Source organism: Choloepus didactylus, chromosome 6 (genome assembly GCF_015220235.1).
Source record: "Choloepus didactylus isolate mChoDid1 chromosome 6, mChoDid1.pri, whole genome shotgun sequence".
NCBI classification, from domain to species: domain Eukaryota; kingdom Metazoa; phylum Chordata; class Mammalia; order Pilosa; family Megalonychidae; genus Choloepus; species Choloepus didactylus.
Window position 1 is genome coordinate 111,635,786 of NC_051312.1, and position 17,565 is coordinate 111,653,350.

At 39.6% G+C, this 17,565-nt stretch overlaps 1 protein-coding gene across 3 annotated transcripts in view; it reads right to left on the bottom strand.

Moving 5' to 3' along the window:
* The window catches only part of MTMR2 (myotubularin related protein 2), a 143,365-nt gene that overhangs the window by 25,629 nt on the left and 100,171 nt on the right, over positions 1 to 17,565 (bottom strand). For all 3 annotated transcript variants that reach the window (XM_037841180.1, XM_037841181.1, XM_037841182.1), the window contains 2 exons: positions 1,813 to 1,962; positions 824 to 1,012 (listed from right to left, as the gene is read on the bottom strand). In XM_037841180.1, the coding sequence (XP_037697108.1) occupies positions 824 to 1,012; positions 1,813 to 1,962 (339 nt within the window). The remainder of the gene's footprint in view (positions 1 to 823; positions 1,013 to 1,812; positions 1,963 to 17,565) is intronic.

Sequence of the window (17,565 nt, forward strand, 5' to 3'; positions counted from 1 at the left end):
TTGTTTCAAGTATATGTGTGCATATATACATACACAGGTCTGGAAGGATAACTAAGGTTTAATGATGTTTCTCTCTTAGTTTCAGGGTTTTGGTTGTTTTAAAATATTTTCTTCTTTTTTCTTATCAGCATGAGTTAATTCTTCTATAATGTATATATATTGCTTACTGGGGCATAAAAAGATGTAATTTTTAAAAAACGAAGTAGTACCTTCTCTTTCCTTCTCCCATGGTAGATTTTGTCAACTGAACCAGATTTTCTACTTCCACAATGCGAACACTTATTCTACAGCAGAAATCAGGAATACTGATATAGCTAATTGCAAATTCTTCAGGAGCTGAATAACTTATACAGGTGGAGGGAAGTTAGGGAGATGGCACCATGGCCCCTTGGAACAGTTTCACTATTACGATTACAGTATTTAACAGGAACTCCAGTCAGTCATAGGCTCAATCTGTTGTAAAGTTCATATAAGGGAGAAGGAAACTAATATTACTAAGCACCTATTTATTATGTAACCAAGGGCAGTGTTATTCACTATCTTTTATTATATGATTTTTTTACCCCTAAAACAACCTTGTTAGCTATTACTATTATTATTTTACAAATGAACAAATTGAGATCTAAAAAGATTAAATAACTCAAAGCCACAAAAGATCAAGTAGGAGAGCCAGGATTAGCTCCACTGTTACCATTCTCGAGTCTGCACCCTTTTCTCTACACTGTGGCCCGTGCCAAACAGCGGCAGATTTATGAAACTGTTACTAAAATCTTAATATTATACTGTTATTAAGTCTTAGTTATTGAAAGTGAGACAATCTCACCTTATTGGCAACAGCATTAACACTAGGCCGGGCATCAAATATAAAGATTTTATGAGACTGGGCATTGGAATCCATGATGGCTTGAAGGTATTTTTCATCCTCCTTGCTGCGCTTTCCACTCACTCCTACCATGGGCTGGCTACATCGAGTGATTGTGGCTTGACTTTCAGGATGAATCCATGATAAAACCTTAAAGGGGGAAAAATGGTGACACATTCTTTATATACTTCTCTGTTTATAATTTTTCTCAATAACTCTGTTCTATAAAGCTCTGCTTTCTAAATGGATTCAAAGCCTGGACATGAAAGGATACCTGAGGCTGCTAGGAAAAAATCATCACCTTTCTTTAAAGCCAACTCTGGCATCTGGAAAACTTGGTTTTGATTTTGAATGCTATTGACTTATGAAAATCACAGATTGTTGAGAAGTATTGTCTTCAGGAAAAACACACACACACACATACATTAAAAGGGGGCTAGGTAAACCCCACTTTTCAAGTTTTATTAATACATCAGCAAAACAGCCTAACTGTAAGGTCTTCAGAACCCATGAATTTTGTACCTAAATTTAACGAGCTGATGTTTCTAGAATCCAGTCATTCATGATAAATTTGCAGTTTTCTCTCTAGAACTTAAAGGAAAAGAATATATATTACCAAGACTAAAGAGTGCGTAATAAAAAAGTGAATATACTGGGCCAACTTTCTTTTCCAGTTAAGAATCATGCAACTCTGTGCAGTTCTCTAATTCCCATGGCATGCTCTCCAGAAAACTCTTTAAGACTTTCCTCCAGGTTTACTTTTACTAAATCTCAATATCCAATATCCCCAATGAAAACAAACTGCTGCTGTAGCTACTTTTAACCTACAGACTTGTTTGTGCTCTGCTTTATGTGTGACCTCTCCACTCCTCCATTTCTCCATTCATTAATCTCACCATTATGTACAGTACAAAAGCATCTGCAAAGTCTCATCACAGCTTCCTACTTACTGGGATCCGGCCCCTTGATCTGAAGGATGCCACTCTCTTTAATTCTTCATCAGGAATATTTGCTGGCACAACCAAGAGGGCAGGGTATGTATCACTCTGCTCATATCGTTCATTTATCTTTGTTATTCTCCAGCTTTCATTAGGAATTCCCTATACAAGAAATAAAACAGAAAGCAAATTATAACCTAACTAAAATATGAAAAGGTATCAGAAGAGAAGCCATCCTTTTCAACCTCTCTCATCTCCACTGTACATTGCTGAAGCTGCTCAAATAGTTATTGCTGTCTCTGGTGACCAGGATTTCAGGATTAGACAGTCTACACAGGGATCTCAGTATTCATTTTGGCATCCAATTTTATGTTAATGGATTCATTAATTCATTAAATATTGATTGAGCGCTGGGTCTGTGTAATGCATATGCTGGGGGAAGGAAGGAAAACAGGAAGAATACAATGTTCTTTCTTAGCAGAGAACACAGTTTTATTCTGTTTGATTGGATGACTGATTTCACTGTCATTCATCCAAGTGTCCCAGCAGAATGCTATATAACATAGTTATCACTTACATAACTAAAGTGAATTTTTTACTCCTAAAGTACTAATAAGAAAATACGAAGTAATGAAAGGCAAAAAGAAGAGAAACAGGCAAGAGGAAAACTTATCTTTTAAAAATGCATTGGGGGAGAAAACATCAATAATTAAGCTCTCATGTGGTCATGACCAGCTATTTTACAGAGTACTACCATACATGTAAGATTATTTAATAAGACACTTGGAATTTTCCATCCTCCATTCCATAAAAAAAGAAACCATTATATTAAATAGTTAGAATTAAAATGTATTAAAATGTATTTTTAAGTTTTGATTCCTGACAACTCAAATCATGGCATCAAACAGAAAAAGACAATGGAAAGACACAAAATTATATGTGAAATACACTTAATGAGCACCTGCTATGCGTAGGCACTATACCCGCCTCTTTATGCATATACAAATTATTATAGTCAGGTTTTGTTAACTTCATTTTATAAATGAAGAAACCATGGCACAGACTGTAACTTGACCAAAGCTAAACATCAAAAAATAGAGTAGGGGAACCATATAAATGCCAAATCTATCCTTTTCATATAAAACTACATTGTACCTCAAGAAAAATTACTATTCTGGTTCACTTAAATTGTTACAAAAATCTGAAATTGAAGGGCAGAATGCACACTCCTTTGAAGCAGTATTTCTCAAGCTGTTGCCAGAATACCCACAAAGTTATTAAAATTAAGGAGAGAAAATACTCATCTAGTATCCAAGTGGTAAATATTATTCATAGTGTAAATATTATTCATGCTCTGTTTCTTCATTAGCACCTTACATTGTACTTAAGCCTGTGATGGTTAGGTTCATGTGCCAACTTGGCCAGATAACGGTGCCCAGTTGTTTGGTCAAGCAAGCAATGGCCAAACTGTTACTGTGAGGACATTTCATGGACTTAAAACATCAGTAAGTTGATTGCATCTATGGCTGATTACATCTACAATCAACTGAGGAGACTGCCTTCAGTAATGAGAGATGTTTCAATCAATCAATTGAAGGCTTTAAAAGGAGAAGTGATGATTTCAGCAGTCAGAAGAGAAAATTTTCATCTCTACCTCAGCTAGCCAGCTTCTCCTAGGGAATTCACTGAAAACCTTCATCTGAGTTCCCAGCTTGCAGCCTGTCCTATGGAATTTGGACTCGTGCATCCCCATAGTTGCATGAGACGGTTTTATAAATCTCATAATATTTTCAAATACCTCCTATTGGTTCTGTTTCCCTAGAGAACCCTGACTAATACAGCTTTGGTACTAGGAGTGGTTCTTGAGAAACAGAATTGTAAAAATGGGATTTCTGAATTGGTTCTGTGGTTTTTGCAATTGGTTCTCTACTCTGATTAGATTTAAAGGCACTAATGACTCTATTTCCAGTAATCAAGATGGCACTGATAGTCCCTAGTATGAGCTGGCAATAGAGGTATGCAAAATATCACCACTTGATTCAGCTACTCAAATGCTTATAAGAGGCAAGGCTATGGAGTGAAAGTGTTTTTGACATCTCCCAGTTTTGTGGAGTAAAAGTTATGATGTTGGCTGGCTGTTCCTAAATATACTAGATACAGTTATAAAAAAAGGGATGAGCTGAAGGCTTCAAGTTTGCAACTTCACCACATGAAGGATGTGAAAGTTTCTGTGTGCCCTGAAAGAAAATCTTAACTTCCTGTAGCCATAGTGTTGAGATCTTTGTAAACCAAACCCAGAGCTTCATGGTGTGAATGACAGAATTACAAGGTAAACTAAATTCCCAACCTTGCAGGGTGCTTGCTGTTAAAGTGAGGGCATTAATAGGAAAGTAATGGGATCCTGAAAATCGAAATGGGGACATGTTGGTTGATAAGGACAGTAGTGGGGACACTGAAACCCAAGATTCTGCTAAGTCTTTGCCAGATAAACCTGTAATGGCCTGCCCTGAGGAAACCACCACCCTTCCTCCAGCCTGCCCTGAGGAATCTGCCATCCAACCTCTACCTGAAGAAATTAACCCTACAGTGCCTGATAAACCTGTAACCACCTCTGAGGAAAGAGCCTTCACTCCTCTGTCTAGAGATTAATCCTCTGTCACCAGATGAAACTGCAAGGGAATGCCCTGAGGTAATTGGCTTATAAGACACTTCTACGTCTTCTCCTGACCCACCCCTATCACTCCTCTTTTCTTCCAGACCTATAACTAGACTGAAGTCCCAACAGGTCCCAAAAAGTTGAGGTACAAAGTATGACCCATGAGGAGGTATGCTATACTCCAAAAGAACCGCGTGAATTTTCTTACATAGAAATCAGGAGAATATGTGTGAGGATGGATATTAAGGGTGTGAGATAATGGTGGAAGGAAAATAAAGTTTGATCAGGCTGAATTTATAGATATGGGCCCACTATAAGCAGAGATTCTGGATTCAAGGGGTTAGTTAGAAAGGGCTTTGACAAGGTGGTTGGTTGACAAAGGGTGGCCCACATTACCTGAGGTCAAATGCCAGAGTTGCCCTAGTATAATACAGATGAGGGGATCCAAAGACTTAGAGAGACTAGAATGTTAGAATAGATTTACATGTAAGACCTGCTCACCCACCCCAGGAATGTTCAGAGAACACACCTTTCAGCAGGACTGTGAGGAATAATTTTGTAAGAATAACTCCATCATCTCTGAAGAACTCTGTCATCACTCTTCTCTGTAAGTCAGATATTACTGTGGGAACTGCTGTTGCTGAACTGGAATCCTTAAACACAATAGCAGAAGCCACATGGCAGCATTTAATCCCCAAAGACAAGGTGGGCATGGCTACCATAATGGAAAGCAAACTCAAAGTATAACAGAAACTTTTTAATATAATCTCAAAACTGTAGGCAAGCTGGAAATTGTAAAGTACCCTTAAAATGTAACCTTCAAAGCTGAAAGCAGGCTATAATGAAAGCTCTTAATCTCACAAAGGAGCAATATATGAATGTAAAGTCTGCACCAAGACCTAAATAAGCTTTAATCTATTGCCCCAAACCTCCCAGATATGAATAAGCCTTTCCTCTCTCTCCCTAGACTGGAGGCACTTCCCAGGTGTCACAGGATGTAAATCCTGGAGGAAGTAGGATAAACTACCAAAATTCCCCAGACCTCTGTAACCTGTTAACTAAGATGATTATCTCTCTCTGTCTCTGATGGGTATAAAAGCCAACTGAAAAATCACTTTGGGGAGGCTGATTTGGGAAATACTCCCCACCCCGTCCTCCCACCAGTGTAAATAAACCCTCTTTCCCTCAGCCTGATTTGGTATGACTTTTATTGGCTGCACTGAGCGAAGAACCCAGATTTAGGAAGTGCCCCTTCCACAAAAGCAATAATCAAAATAGTCTGACTCACAGGTCACTGGCTAGTAGATCATGGGGTACCTAGAAGTAAAATAGATGGACAGTCGACTAAACTCTTGATTTTTATAAGCAGAAGAGTTCTACGTCAAGTGAACAAAAGTCTAAAACCTGAATTACAATGACCCTCACCTGGGACATGCCTCAATTGAAATAACCTAACCAAAAGGTCCCACCAACAGGCAAACATCCACAGGAATGGATTAGCTTTAAGAACATGATTCTTTCTGATTTACCCTCTTTGGTTTTGTTTGTCTTAAAGCATTTCTACTTCACCTTCATTTCTGAAGGATTTACTCACTGGGTATAAACTCTAAAATGGCAGTTATTTTATTTCAACACAAAAAGGTAAAATTATACTGTCTTCTAGCTTCCATTGATGCTTTTGATAAATAATCTAATAGTCTAACTTTTCTTTTTTTTAAGCTTAAAAGCACCCAGAAAAAAAAAAAATCAAAAGTTAGACTGTTAGATTATTTATCAAAAGCATCAATGTTGATATTCTATAATTCAACAGTGATGTATACAAATGTGGAATTCTTTTACACTAATCTTGCTTGAGATTAATTAAGCTTGTTGATTCTGTAGATTATCTTTCATCAGCTTGAGAACTTGCTGTCATTACCTCCTATGTTATTTATGCCCCCTTTCTATTATCTTCTTCTGAGACTCCACCACTTAAACATGTTAGAACTTCTTACCACAGTTTCTATGTCATATGCCCTCTTCTCTGTATGTTCCACATTTTGTTTATACTTATAATTTGTTCTGGACAATTTCTTCTCACCTATCTTACAATTCATTCATTTTCTCTTCAGCTTTATCTAACCTGCAGTTATACCTGTCCACTGAGTTCAACATTGATTATTTCTGCTAAAGACCTAAGGACACTACTAATACAGGCTCACTTGAATTCAAGTGCAAACCTTCAACTGGAACACGCAGATTACACAAATCTAGGCTTCATATCTAGTCAAGATCTGGTTTAATTCAAGGTTACTCTTACTCTAAATAAATCCTCTCTTAAAATATTGAAGAGGGTGGTCATCAGACCCCACTTCCCTTCAAGGAGAAATTATGCTTCTATTTCTATCATCCTTATGCTGAGGCCACCAAAGTAATTCAATCTATTATCAACTCACTTATGTGTATGACTTATTAGATTTCAAACTATCCTATAACATGCAATCTACGTGAAATATAAATAGGATTTTTGTATGTCCTCCTCAGTTTATGATTGTAGTCAATTTTTAAATTTTATTCTTCCAATTATCTAATTAATACAAATATACACATCCCCTAGTAAAAGATGAAATTCTGGACATCTTTCTCTGCAAGAAGTGATAGCCACTCAGCAGCAGAAACCCAAGGAAAATATAACTGATTTTGATATTGAAAAAAGTCTGTAGTATATTGGTGAAGAGTATGGACTCTGGAGGCAGACTGCCTGGAGTCAAATCCTGGTTCACGCACTTAATACCTTATTATGACAATCAAATGAATTAATATATATGTACCAAGTAAGTGTTTAAGTAAAATCAATAATGCAGGAAACTTGTTGGTTGACAAATATTTACAGAATACATACCATGAGCAGAATGGCCTCCTAGGATTCCTTCCTTCCTTCCTTCCTTCATTCATTCAATAGATATTTCTCGACTGCCTACTCTGTGCTAGGCACTGTACTACATGCTAATCATATAGCAATGAGTAAACAGATGTTAATATTTACCCTCTTGGATCATGAAAAATACTAAAGAAACAAGAGAGATGATCTCTCCAAAGGCTTACAACACTGGTGAAGAAATTACAAAACAAGCTAACAGCAGAATGAAGTCATGATTAATTAAGGGGTACAGCAGATGTTCAATAAATATTTATCAAATTGAATTGACTCAAAATAGGGTTGAAATTACAAGAAAAAGGCTACTAATAGGAGTTAACTTTTAATTTGCATACAGAATACTATGTCAGATATGAATTCATGTCAAAATATAGAGGAAGGTATTCCTATAATGATTACCGACCAAAGTAAATCAATGCTGTCCTTAGCAAAACATAAAAGTATAGTGTCTTCCGTCAAGATGTAAAATTTTCAAAACTTTGTGTCACCTGGTTTTGCCTGCCTGCTGAATGTTGCACCCAACCTGTGAGAGAGAGCCATTATGATCTCTACACTGCCTCCTCTACCCCATAAGTAAGCCCCAAATAGAGGTTCATGTATCAGAAAATGGCGTCTGTCTTTTTTGGCCTCTGGACTGACAACGCCCTCACGGGCTGCAACAATTGGTGACCACAGCCGGGAGGATCAAATAGCCACCAGCCAGGAGACCAAAGAGACCCCCAATTCTGATGCCCTGGGAGGGATACCGGGGTGGCCTGGGACTTCAGTGTGGGGGGCCATGGCTACTCTCCTGGATGGATGGGGCCCTCCAAGCACCTCTCCTGGGGGATTAGTAGCTGTCCTGCTGCAGGCCGCAGGAGCACTAGGGATTCAGAAAGAGAAATGGGGACTCATAAAGAGAAAAAGGGCCACCAAATCACTGCCACGGTAGGCTGGCCATTGTTGGAAGCTGTACATGCTGCTACTGAGGAAGCTTTAGTAGCTAAAGCAGCTGTGCACCACCTGGAGAATGAATTAAAGTGAGAAAGAGATATGAGGCTAGCACAAGCAGAATTGAAAAACACTCTGGATAAAAGTTTAGAAATACTGGCATGCCAGTATATTAGAGTAAGAGGGCATAAGCGGCCCAAAGGGCAAGTCAGGCATATCCTAGCTTCCCCTAACTGGGACCCTAAAGTGTGGTACCCTGTTGATTCCTCAAAAAATGATAAGCCCCAGTCTGGGAAATTAAAATTGAGAAAAGTAAGCATGTTCAACCTTTGGTCCAACAAAAGGTTAAAACAGCAAATTCAATACCCAGATTTCCCCAAGGAGGGAAGACAGCACGGCAGCTGCTGCTGCTCTAGCAGCAGCTCCTGATCAAAAGGTGCCTTACCCAAGATGTACTGTGGAAATATATCAGTATAAACTAACAGGTCCATTTAACAGCCCTGTCTGGCCAATGAAAAAACCTAATGGTGCCTGGCAAATGACTATTAATTACAGCAAACTTAATACAGTAACTCCTCCTTTGCAGCTGTGCCAAATACAACTACCTTGTTGCAGGATATAAGTACTCAATTATGCCAGTTTCACTTTGTGTTAAATCTTGCTAATATTTTATTTAGTTTATCTTTAGATCCCTCCAGCCAACCTGCGACCACCTTCACATGGGAAAGACAACAATGGACCTTTGTTGTGCTTCCACAAGGATACCGTCACAGTCCCACTTTTTTCCATGGTTGAACAGCTCAAGATTTAAAAATATGGAAACCTCCAGCACAGCCTGACAACTCTATGATGTTCTTGGGTATTGTCCGGTTGTGGGTAAAACTAAAGCTATTCCTTCAGCTGTTGTTAAAACACAGAGGTATCCTACACTGCTTACTCCTAAACAATTAATAGCTTTTCTTGGATTATTAGGTTATCGGAAACTGTTTATACTCTACTTAGTACGAATTTAAAAACCTTTGTACACCCTAATTAGAAAAGGGAAATCATGGGAATGGGATTTTCTATGGCAGACTGTGTTTAAAAAAACTAAGCAAACTATCATGCAAGCACAGGCTTTAAGGGGACGGACCCCGTATACCCTGTAAGTTGGATGTGGCCAGTGGCAATATTGGCTTTGGGTGGGGTTTGAGGCAAAGGCAACAGGCTAAATGTGTACCTATTAGATTATGGTACCAACTATGGAAAGGCACAGAACTCAGATACATCCCTTTGGAAAAACAATTGTGCAAAGCTTATAATGCTCTGTTACCACTCAAAGGACTAACTCAAAGGTGCCCAGTGACTTTACAGATGGCCCACCATGGGGTGGTTACGGGACACTATAAACAAACCCCATTTGGGGAGTGCTCAAGTGAGCACACTGACAAAATGGAAAGCCTACCTCCTACAATGCAGCATTTTTGACAACAGCTCTTTAAGTGCAGAGATGCATGAAATGTTAGAACCAGTTTCCTATGTGGAAAAGCAGCACACTCTACTTCCTGCCCCACGCCCACCGGTGATGGACAAGGAAGCATGGTATACTGATGGATCAGCACATGGGCAACCTGCTACCTGGAGGGCCGTGGCTGTCCAGCCCAGTACTGACACCATGTGGCAGGAAGACATCTGGACTGTCGGCCACAACTGCAAGGTAACCATTTTTCATATCTCTGCCCACAACACCAATTCATTACCAGGTAACAAAGAAGCTAATGCCCTAGCAAAATTCTGCAGCCTAAGACCAATGATACATAAAGAGGCTGAATGGCTGCACTGGAAAACTGGGCATCAAGGACATCATATCCTGTGGAAACTGGTGCAGCAGTTTCAGTTACCCACCACCTGACAAGAACTAAAGGAGACAGTAGATGCCTGTCCTTCCCACTCGCTGCAACAGCCCAGAATGCTCCCTCACCAACTTGGGCACACTGGCTGAAACCAAATTCCTGTTACCTGGTGGCAAGTGGACTATATTGGGCCGCTTCCTCTATCTGAAGGTGCAAGGTATGCTTTTATGGCCGTAGACATGACTACAAGACTTATATTAGCTTTCTCAGTAGGAAAAGCTAACCAATGAGCTACTATACGTAGCCTAGAGAAGTTAAGTGCTCTCTTTGGGGTCCCCACACATGTGGACAGTGATAGAAGGACCTCACTTACCAAGCAGCTAACCCAAGCCTGGGCTACCAAACATTATGTCCTCTTGATATTCCACCTGCCCTACAGCCCCACTGTGGCAGAGTTGAGAGAATGAATGGCTTTTTAAAGGATCACTTGAAAGAGGATAAAATTTCCCTACAGCAATGGACTCCACAACTGTATTCAACACTCATCAGTATGAACTCCAGGCCTGGGGAGGCTGCCCCCGCTCCTCTCAAGATGGTAATCACTGGGTCCATGCAAGCTCCGTGAATTCACGTAAAGGGATCAGGAATCTTACAATCGCAGCAAGGTAACAAAACAATTTACTCTTGCCTGTGCCACAGACACTAAAATTGGGAAAATAAGGTCAATTCACTCTGGTTCTGGCCATGCCGCCACTGCTGATTGAGAATCCTAAGCCCATGAGGCATTAAAATTACACAGAACGCAAGTTATTTGTATTGAGGAGGAGGAGCAAGATGGCAGCATAGAGAGGAGCAGAATTTAGTTAGTACCCTGGATAAACAAATAAACAGCCAGGAACAGCTAGTAAATAATTTGGAATAACTGCCAGGAGAAAACCGTGACTGTCTACACATCCTATACCAACCTGGATTGGGTGAAGTGCCTGAGACCAAAGCATGAAATCTGTAAGTAAAAGCTGTGGAACCATGCTGAGAGCCCCCTCCCCCCATGGCAGGCTTTGCTGAAAAGCCTTGCTGTACTAGAAACTAGCAGCACTCTCCCAGCCAGCAAGCGAGCGAGCGAGCAAGCGAGTGAGCAGAGCAAGTGAATATAACTCAGCTGAGCTCCAACTGGGGTTTTAATTAACAAATGTAGACTGCTGAATACAAGCTACAAACCCCCAACAAGCAGATAGAGGCTTTTAGTGATGACTGATCTTAAAGAACCCAGAAGACTCATCTGTACTGGGAGGGGAAGCCCAGAAGACTAGGTGTTACCTCTGGCCAACGAGTGAAACTGGGGCCATGTACTGGCTCCAAAAGGGGGCTTTCTGTCCCATTTTCTCTCTCTCAACCAGAGGGGCTCAAAAGAGAGAGCCACAGCCATTTTCAGTTCACAGCACTCTGACCCAGACAGGGGTGGAGATAACAGAGAGATTAGTCAAATGCAGATGATGAATCCCTAGGGGCTTTATCTTCCCTAAGAGTAAGGAGGTTAGGCCCAGCTTTCCCTTCAGAACCAGATCCCAGAATCTGGGGGAAAAGAGCCATAACAGAAACCAGTCAGAAGAAACAGGCTGACAGGCGCCACCTGCTGGGCAGGTTAGGAAAAGCACAGTGACTGGAAACCTCACAGGAAAGTCTGTCATTCCTCTAAGATACACCCTGAATATAACCCCATTCTGAGACCTGAACCCATGCTGGTCTGGGAAAATCTGACTGGGGTAATCAAGGAAACCAGATGCCTAGACAACAGAAAACTACGATCTATACTAGGAAAAATGAAGATATGGCCCAATCAGAGGAACAAACTTACACCTCAATCTAGATACAGTTGAGATACTGTTTCATTTTAATAAAACAATCTATTAAAGATTTTCAAAGAATTATGCTAAATCAAATCAAACACCGAATCAACGAGTTCAGGGAAGCTATAACAAAAGAGACAAAGGCTATAAAGAAAACACTGGGTGAACATAAGGTAGAAATCAAAAGTTTGAGAAAATAACTGGCAGAATCTATGGAAATGAAAGGCACAGCACAAGAGATGAAAAACACAGTGGAGAAATACAACAGCAGATCTCAAGAGGCAGAAGAAAACACTTAGGAACTGCAGAACAAGACACCTGAAATCCTACACACAAAAGAAGAGATAGGGAGAAGAATGGAAAAATATGAGCAATGTCTCTGGGAATTGGAGGATAACATGAAACGCATGAATGCATGTGTCATGGGCGTCCCAGAAGGAAAAAGGGGCAGAAGCAATAATAGAGGAAATAATCAATGAAAATTTCCCATCTCTTATGAAAGACATAAAATTACAGATCCAAGAAGTGGGACGAACCCCAAAAAGAACAGATCTGAATAGGCCTACGCCAAGACACATAATAATCAGATTATCCAATGTCAAAGATAAAGAGAGAATTTTGAAAGCATCAAGAGAAAAGCAATCCATCCATCACATACAAAGGAAGCTTGATAAGACTATGTGCAGATTTCTCAGTAGAAACCATGGAGGCGAGAAGGAAGCGGTGTGACATATTTAAGATACTGAAAGAGAAAAACCGCCAACCAAAAATCCTATATCTGACCAAACTGTCCTTCACATATGAGGGAGAGTTTAAAATATTCTCTGACAAACAGACAATGACAGAGTTTTTGAACAAGATACCTGTGCTACAGGAAATACTAAAGGGAGCACTACAGACAGATAGGAAAAGACAGGAGTGAGAGGTTTGGAACACAATTTGAGTGATAGTAGCACAGCAATGTAAGTACACTGAAACAAAGATGACTGTGAGTATAATTGAAAGAGGAAGGTTAGGAGCATGTGGGACAACAGAAGGAAAAAGGTAAGATAAAAACTAGGACTGTATAACTCAGTGAAACCTAGAGTGCTCAACAATTGTGATATAATATATAAATGCGTTTTTGCATGAGGGAGAACAAATGAATGTCAAACTTGCAAGGTGTTAAAAATAGGCTGGTATTGGGGTAAAAATACAATCAATGCAAACCAGAGACTATAGTTAAAAAAAAAAAAATGTTATTTGTATTACCCATCCAGGCCCCCACCCCCAGGGAACTCTATGCATAACTTTGCAAACACTCATTATGCCCCAAACTGACTGTATATCTGACCCCGAAGGGCTCCCACCACCCCCACCCTCTACTTGGAACTCTTCTATCTACTAACAAAAACTCAGCTTATATATTGTTAAACCACTCAGCCATCCAGTTTAATGCCTACGTGTGCTGTTAATTCTTGTTAGAAAATTGTGTATTACTGTTTCAATAATGTATTAACTAAAGTATTTAGCATTATTCTAACATGTTTAATTTTAATGTAATAGTATGTTGTCAAATGTTTGCTTGAAAAGTTTCCAAAATTATTTTAATAACTTAAATATAAAAGGTTAGTATAAAGCATGTTTTTTATTAAAAGGAAAAAAAGAAAGTAGTTTTATCCTAAATGACTATTTCAGAAGGAAGGGAAAAAAAAAGAAAACGTAGGCCAAAACCTGAATGAATACAGGAAGTTGCAGAAAGGGAAATTTATTTCTGAGGTCAAAGTTGGAAAATAGTAAAAACTATATCACTGCTTAATGTTGAAACCTCACAACTTAGAAAAGTAGTTTTGCAAAACAGAATGGCATTAGATATTCTAACTGCTGCCCAAGGCAATACTTATGCTCCAATTAATATTCAACATATATATATATACCTGATGATTCATAAAATGTAACACAAACTCTTTTGATCATATGCAAAATTACATACAAAGTGCTGATCATTTATCTGATGATCCTTTGTCCAAATGGTTTAATTCTTTAACTCAGCCATGGTGCCACTTATTAATAGGATTACTGTCCATATGTAGTGGTTTACTTGTACTCTGTTGTTTATATTCCTGTTGTGGATTATGGATGCAATGCTTGTCCTATGGTCCGCACAGACTGCTGTGTGGGGGTGGACTGTAGTAGCCCCTGACCTAAGCAAAACAGGCCTGTGGAGCTTGGCACATAGCAGCCTGCGTGACCTGGGCAGCTAACGTGTAACCTATCATCTTTGTAAACCAGTAGAGCAGAAAATTGTAAATTAACCTTAAAATGTAACTTTAAAATGGGAAGTAGGCAGTAGGTAAGAACTCATGGTCTCACAAAGGAGCAAGATGTAAATGTAAAGTCTGACAAAGTATGTAAATGTAAAAGTCTTGCACCAAGATTTGAATAAGCATTCATCTATGGTCCCCAGACCTCCTGCTGTCAAGTGTTAATCTATAGTTTACTTCCTTCCTGACACTCCTGTGGTTATCTACAGATCACCACCACCACCACCATACCCCCAAGTCACAAAACTCTGTTGCTGCGCTTACACCCTTAGGAATGTCTTTGTCTCAAACCCTTGTAACTAGCTTGGCCGGCCTCTTTAATCGCAGGGTTTTGCCTGCTTGCTGAATGCTGCATCCACCCGGTAAGAGAGAGCCGTTATGATCTCTACACCCCGCACCCCCGTAAGTAAGCCCTAAATAAAGGTTCGTGTATCAGGGGAAAAAAACAAAAAAATAAAAAACAGACCAAAAAACCTTTATGTGGAGGTAAATTAAATGTAGAACTATTAGGATAGTTTTTTGGAGGGCAAGCACAAAATGGTGGAATAGGAAATTTTACAAATCATTCCCTCCACTAGGAAAATGAATGAGCTGGAAAAAAGATGGGAATTAACTAGGTGGTAACTTTGGAACAAGAATGGGAATTTAGAAAACTACAGGAATACCAGAGGAAGCAAGAGGCTGCCAAGAGTTCAGCTAAGTGAAAGCATGAACAAATGGCCAGTCGCCATTTCTTAGTCTTGCAGCAGCTGCTGCAGAAATGGCTGTGGCAACAGAGTCAGGATTCTGCAAGTGGCCAGATGTGGAGAGAGCTGACAGAGAAATTCTTCCTCCGAAAGCTGGGGTTGAGAGATCCCTGAGTGACCTGTGTGGAAACTGGTCTCAGTTATGACCTCACCCTCAGCGGCACTTCCAGCCTCCCACCAGCATCCACTAGCTTATAAAGAGGTAGTGCACCTTTTGAGCTGGTTTTCTTTTTCTTTTCCTTTTTCTGTGTGTCTTTCCTGGTAGGCAGACCCTAAGGGCCCAGACCTAGATTTAAGACTTCTTGAAGGCAGCAGTAGTGACTTCTGGCCTCACACCAACATCTACCTGGACTTAAAGAACTAGTGCACTTCTTGTTCCTTGGAAAAAAACCCTTAAGTTGTTTACTCTGGCGGATTCCTAAGGGCTCAGTGCAGTTTCTAACCTCGGTTTCTTCTGGCAGCAGCAACTTCTGGTCTTATATCAGCATCTACTAGGACATAAAGAGGCAATGCACCTGTTTTTCTCTTTTATGATTGGTTGGTTTTTTCTTTCTCTGTTTGGTGGTTTGGACTCTGGCAGATCCCTGAGGGATGAGCAGGGACACTGGTCTATATTTGGCCTCAAAAGCAGCAGCTTCGGCATCCCATTGGCACATACAAAGAGACTGGAAAGAAAGTGCACCTCGTTTTTCCTTTTCTTTTTTCTCCCCTTTTTTTTTTGGGGGGGGGGTGAGTGTTAGGAATTTTTTTTCTATTTTTGTGTCCTCTTTCTTTCCCTTTTTATTATTTTTTTTCTTTTTCTTCTTCTTGGTCCAGCAGACAGAAGAGTAGAACAACTACATTTCCAGAGTGACCACAACATAACTCTCAGAACATTCAGTTCATTCAGTTCTCAACAAAAAACTAGAAAACCTATGAGGAGAGGGAAAGTGTAACACAGTCACAGGAAAAAAAGAACTTGATGGAAAATATTTAAAAGGAAGCTAAGTGTCTGGAATTACTAATCAAACATTGATGGGAAAAGGATTGTGTACCCCAGCAGTTTGAACATATAAGAGGTCTTGAACTGCATTCTAGTGGGTGGCATCCCATTTTAAATAAGATCTCTTCAAAATGTTATTTCAGGTAAGGTGTAGCCCAACTAAGTCAGGGTGGGCTTTGTTTTATTTTGCTAAAGTTGCTGAAATGCAATATACCAGAAAGGACAGACTTGTAACAATGGGGAATTTATTAGCTTACAAGTTTACAGTTCTGAAGCTGTGAAAATGTCCAAATCAAGGCATCAACAGGATGATACCTGCTTCCTGAAGACACGCTGCTAATGATCCACAACTCCTCTTGTCACATGGCATGGCACATGGTGGCATCTGTTGGTCCTTCTCTCCTTTCAACTTCTGGCTGCTCTGTGGCTTTCTTTCTGATCTTCTGTGTGTTTCTCCCTTTAAGCTTCTGTCTGATTCCTTCTCTCTTATAGTTTCTTATAAAGGACTCCAGTAAGAGGATTAAGACCCACCTGGAGCATACCTCAACTGAAATAACCTAATCAAAAGGTCCCATCCACAATAAGTCTACACCCACAGGAATGGATTAGCTTTAAGAACATTATTTTTTCTGGGGTCCATACATCTTCAAACCATCACAGGCTTTAATCCTAGATTACCAGAATCTATAATAAGCAAAGTGGAAGTCAAAAGCAGAGAGATGCCACACAGAGCAACCAGAAGGTGGAAGTTAAGGGAACACAGAGGAGAAAGGAAAACACATCGCATGTGTGCTGCATATGACAGAACAGTCAAAGAACACGAAAGATTGTCAGCCAGCCAGAAGATACCGACCCCACGAGGAAGCAAGCCTTCTAGCCTCTGAAACCATGAGCCAATAAATTCCTGTTGTTAAGCCAACCCATTATATGGCATTTGTATCAGCAGCTAGGAAATTAAAAGACCTTAGAACAACTTTCATAAATAGAATCTATGAACTAAAGGAAATGTTCTAAGGGAAATCAGGAAAACAAAATATATGAACAAAATTAAATTTTCAGTAACGAGATAGAAATTTCAGAGAAGAACCAAATGGAAATTCTGGAACTCAAAAGTACAATAGCTGAAATAAAAAATTTAATAGAGGGTTACACAAGCAGATTGGAGGCAAAGCAAGCACCAGTTAACCTGAAAATAAATAATTAAAATTGTCCAGGTTGATGAGAAGAAAGAAAAAGAATGGAAAAAGAATGAACATAACCTGAGGAACCTGTGGAACATCATCAAGCATACAACATACACATTGTAGGGGTTCCAGAAGCAGAAGGGAAAGATAAATGAACCAACAAAACATTTGAAGAAATAATGGCTGAAAACTTCCCAAATCTGATGAAAGATATGAATATATAAATCCAAGATACTCAATGAACCCAAACAGACCTACACAAAGATACATTATAAAGAAACTGTAGAATACCAAAGACAAAGACAAAATCTTGAAACAATAAGAGAGAAACAATAATATCAATTTCTCAATAGAAATCATGAAGATCA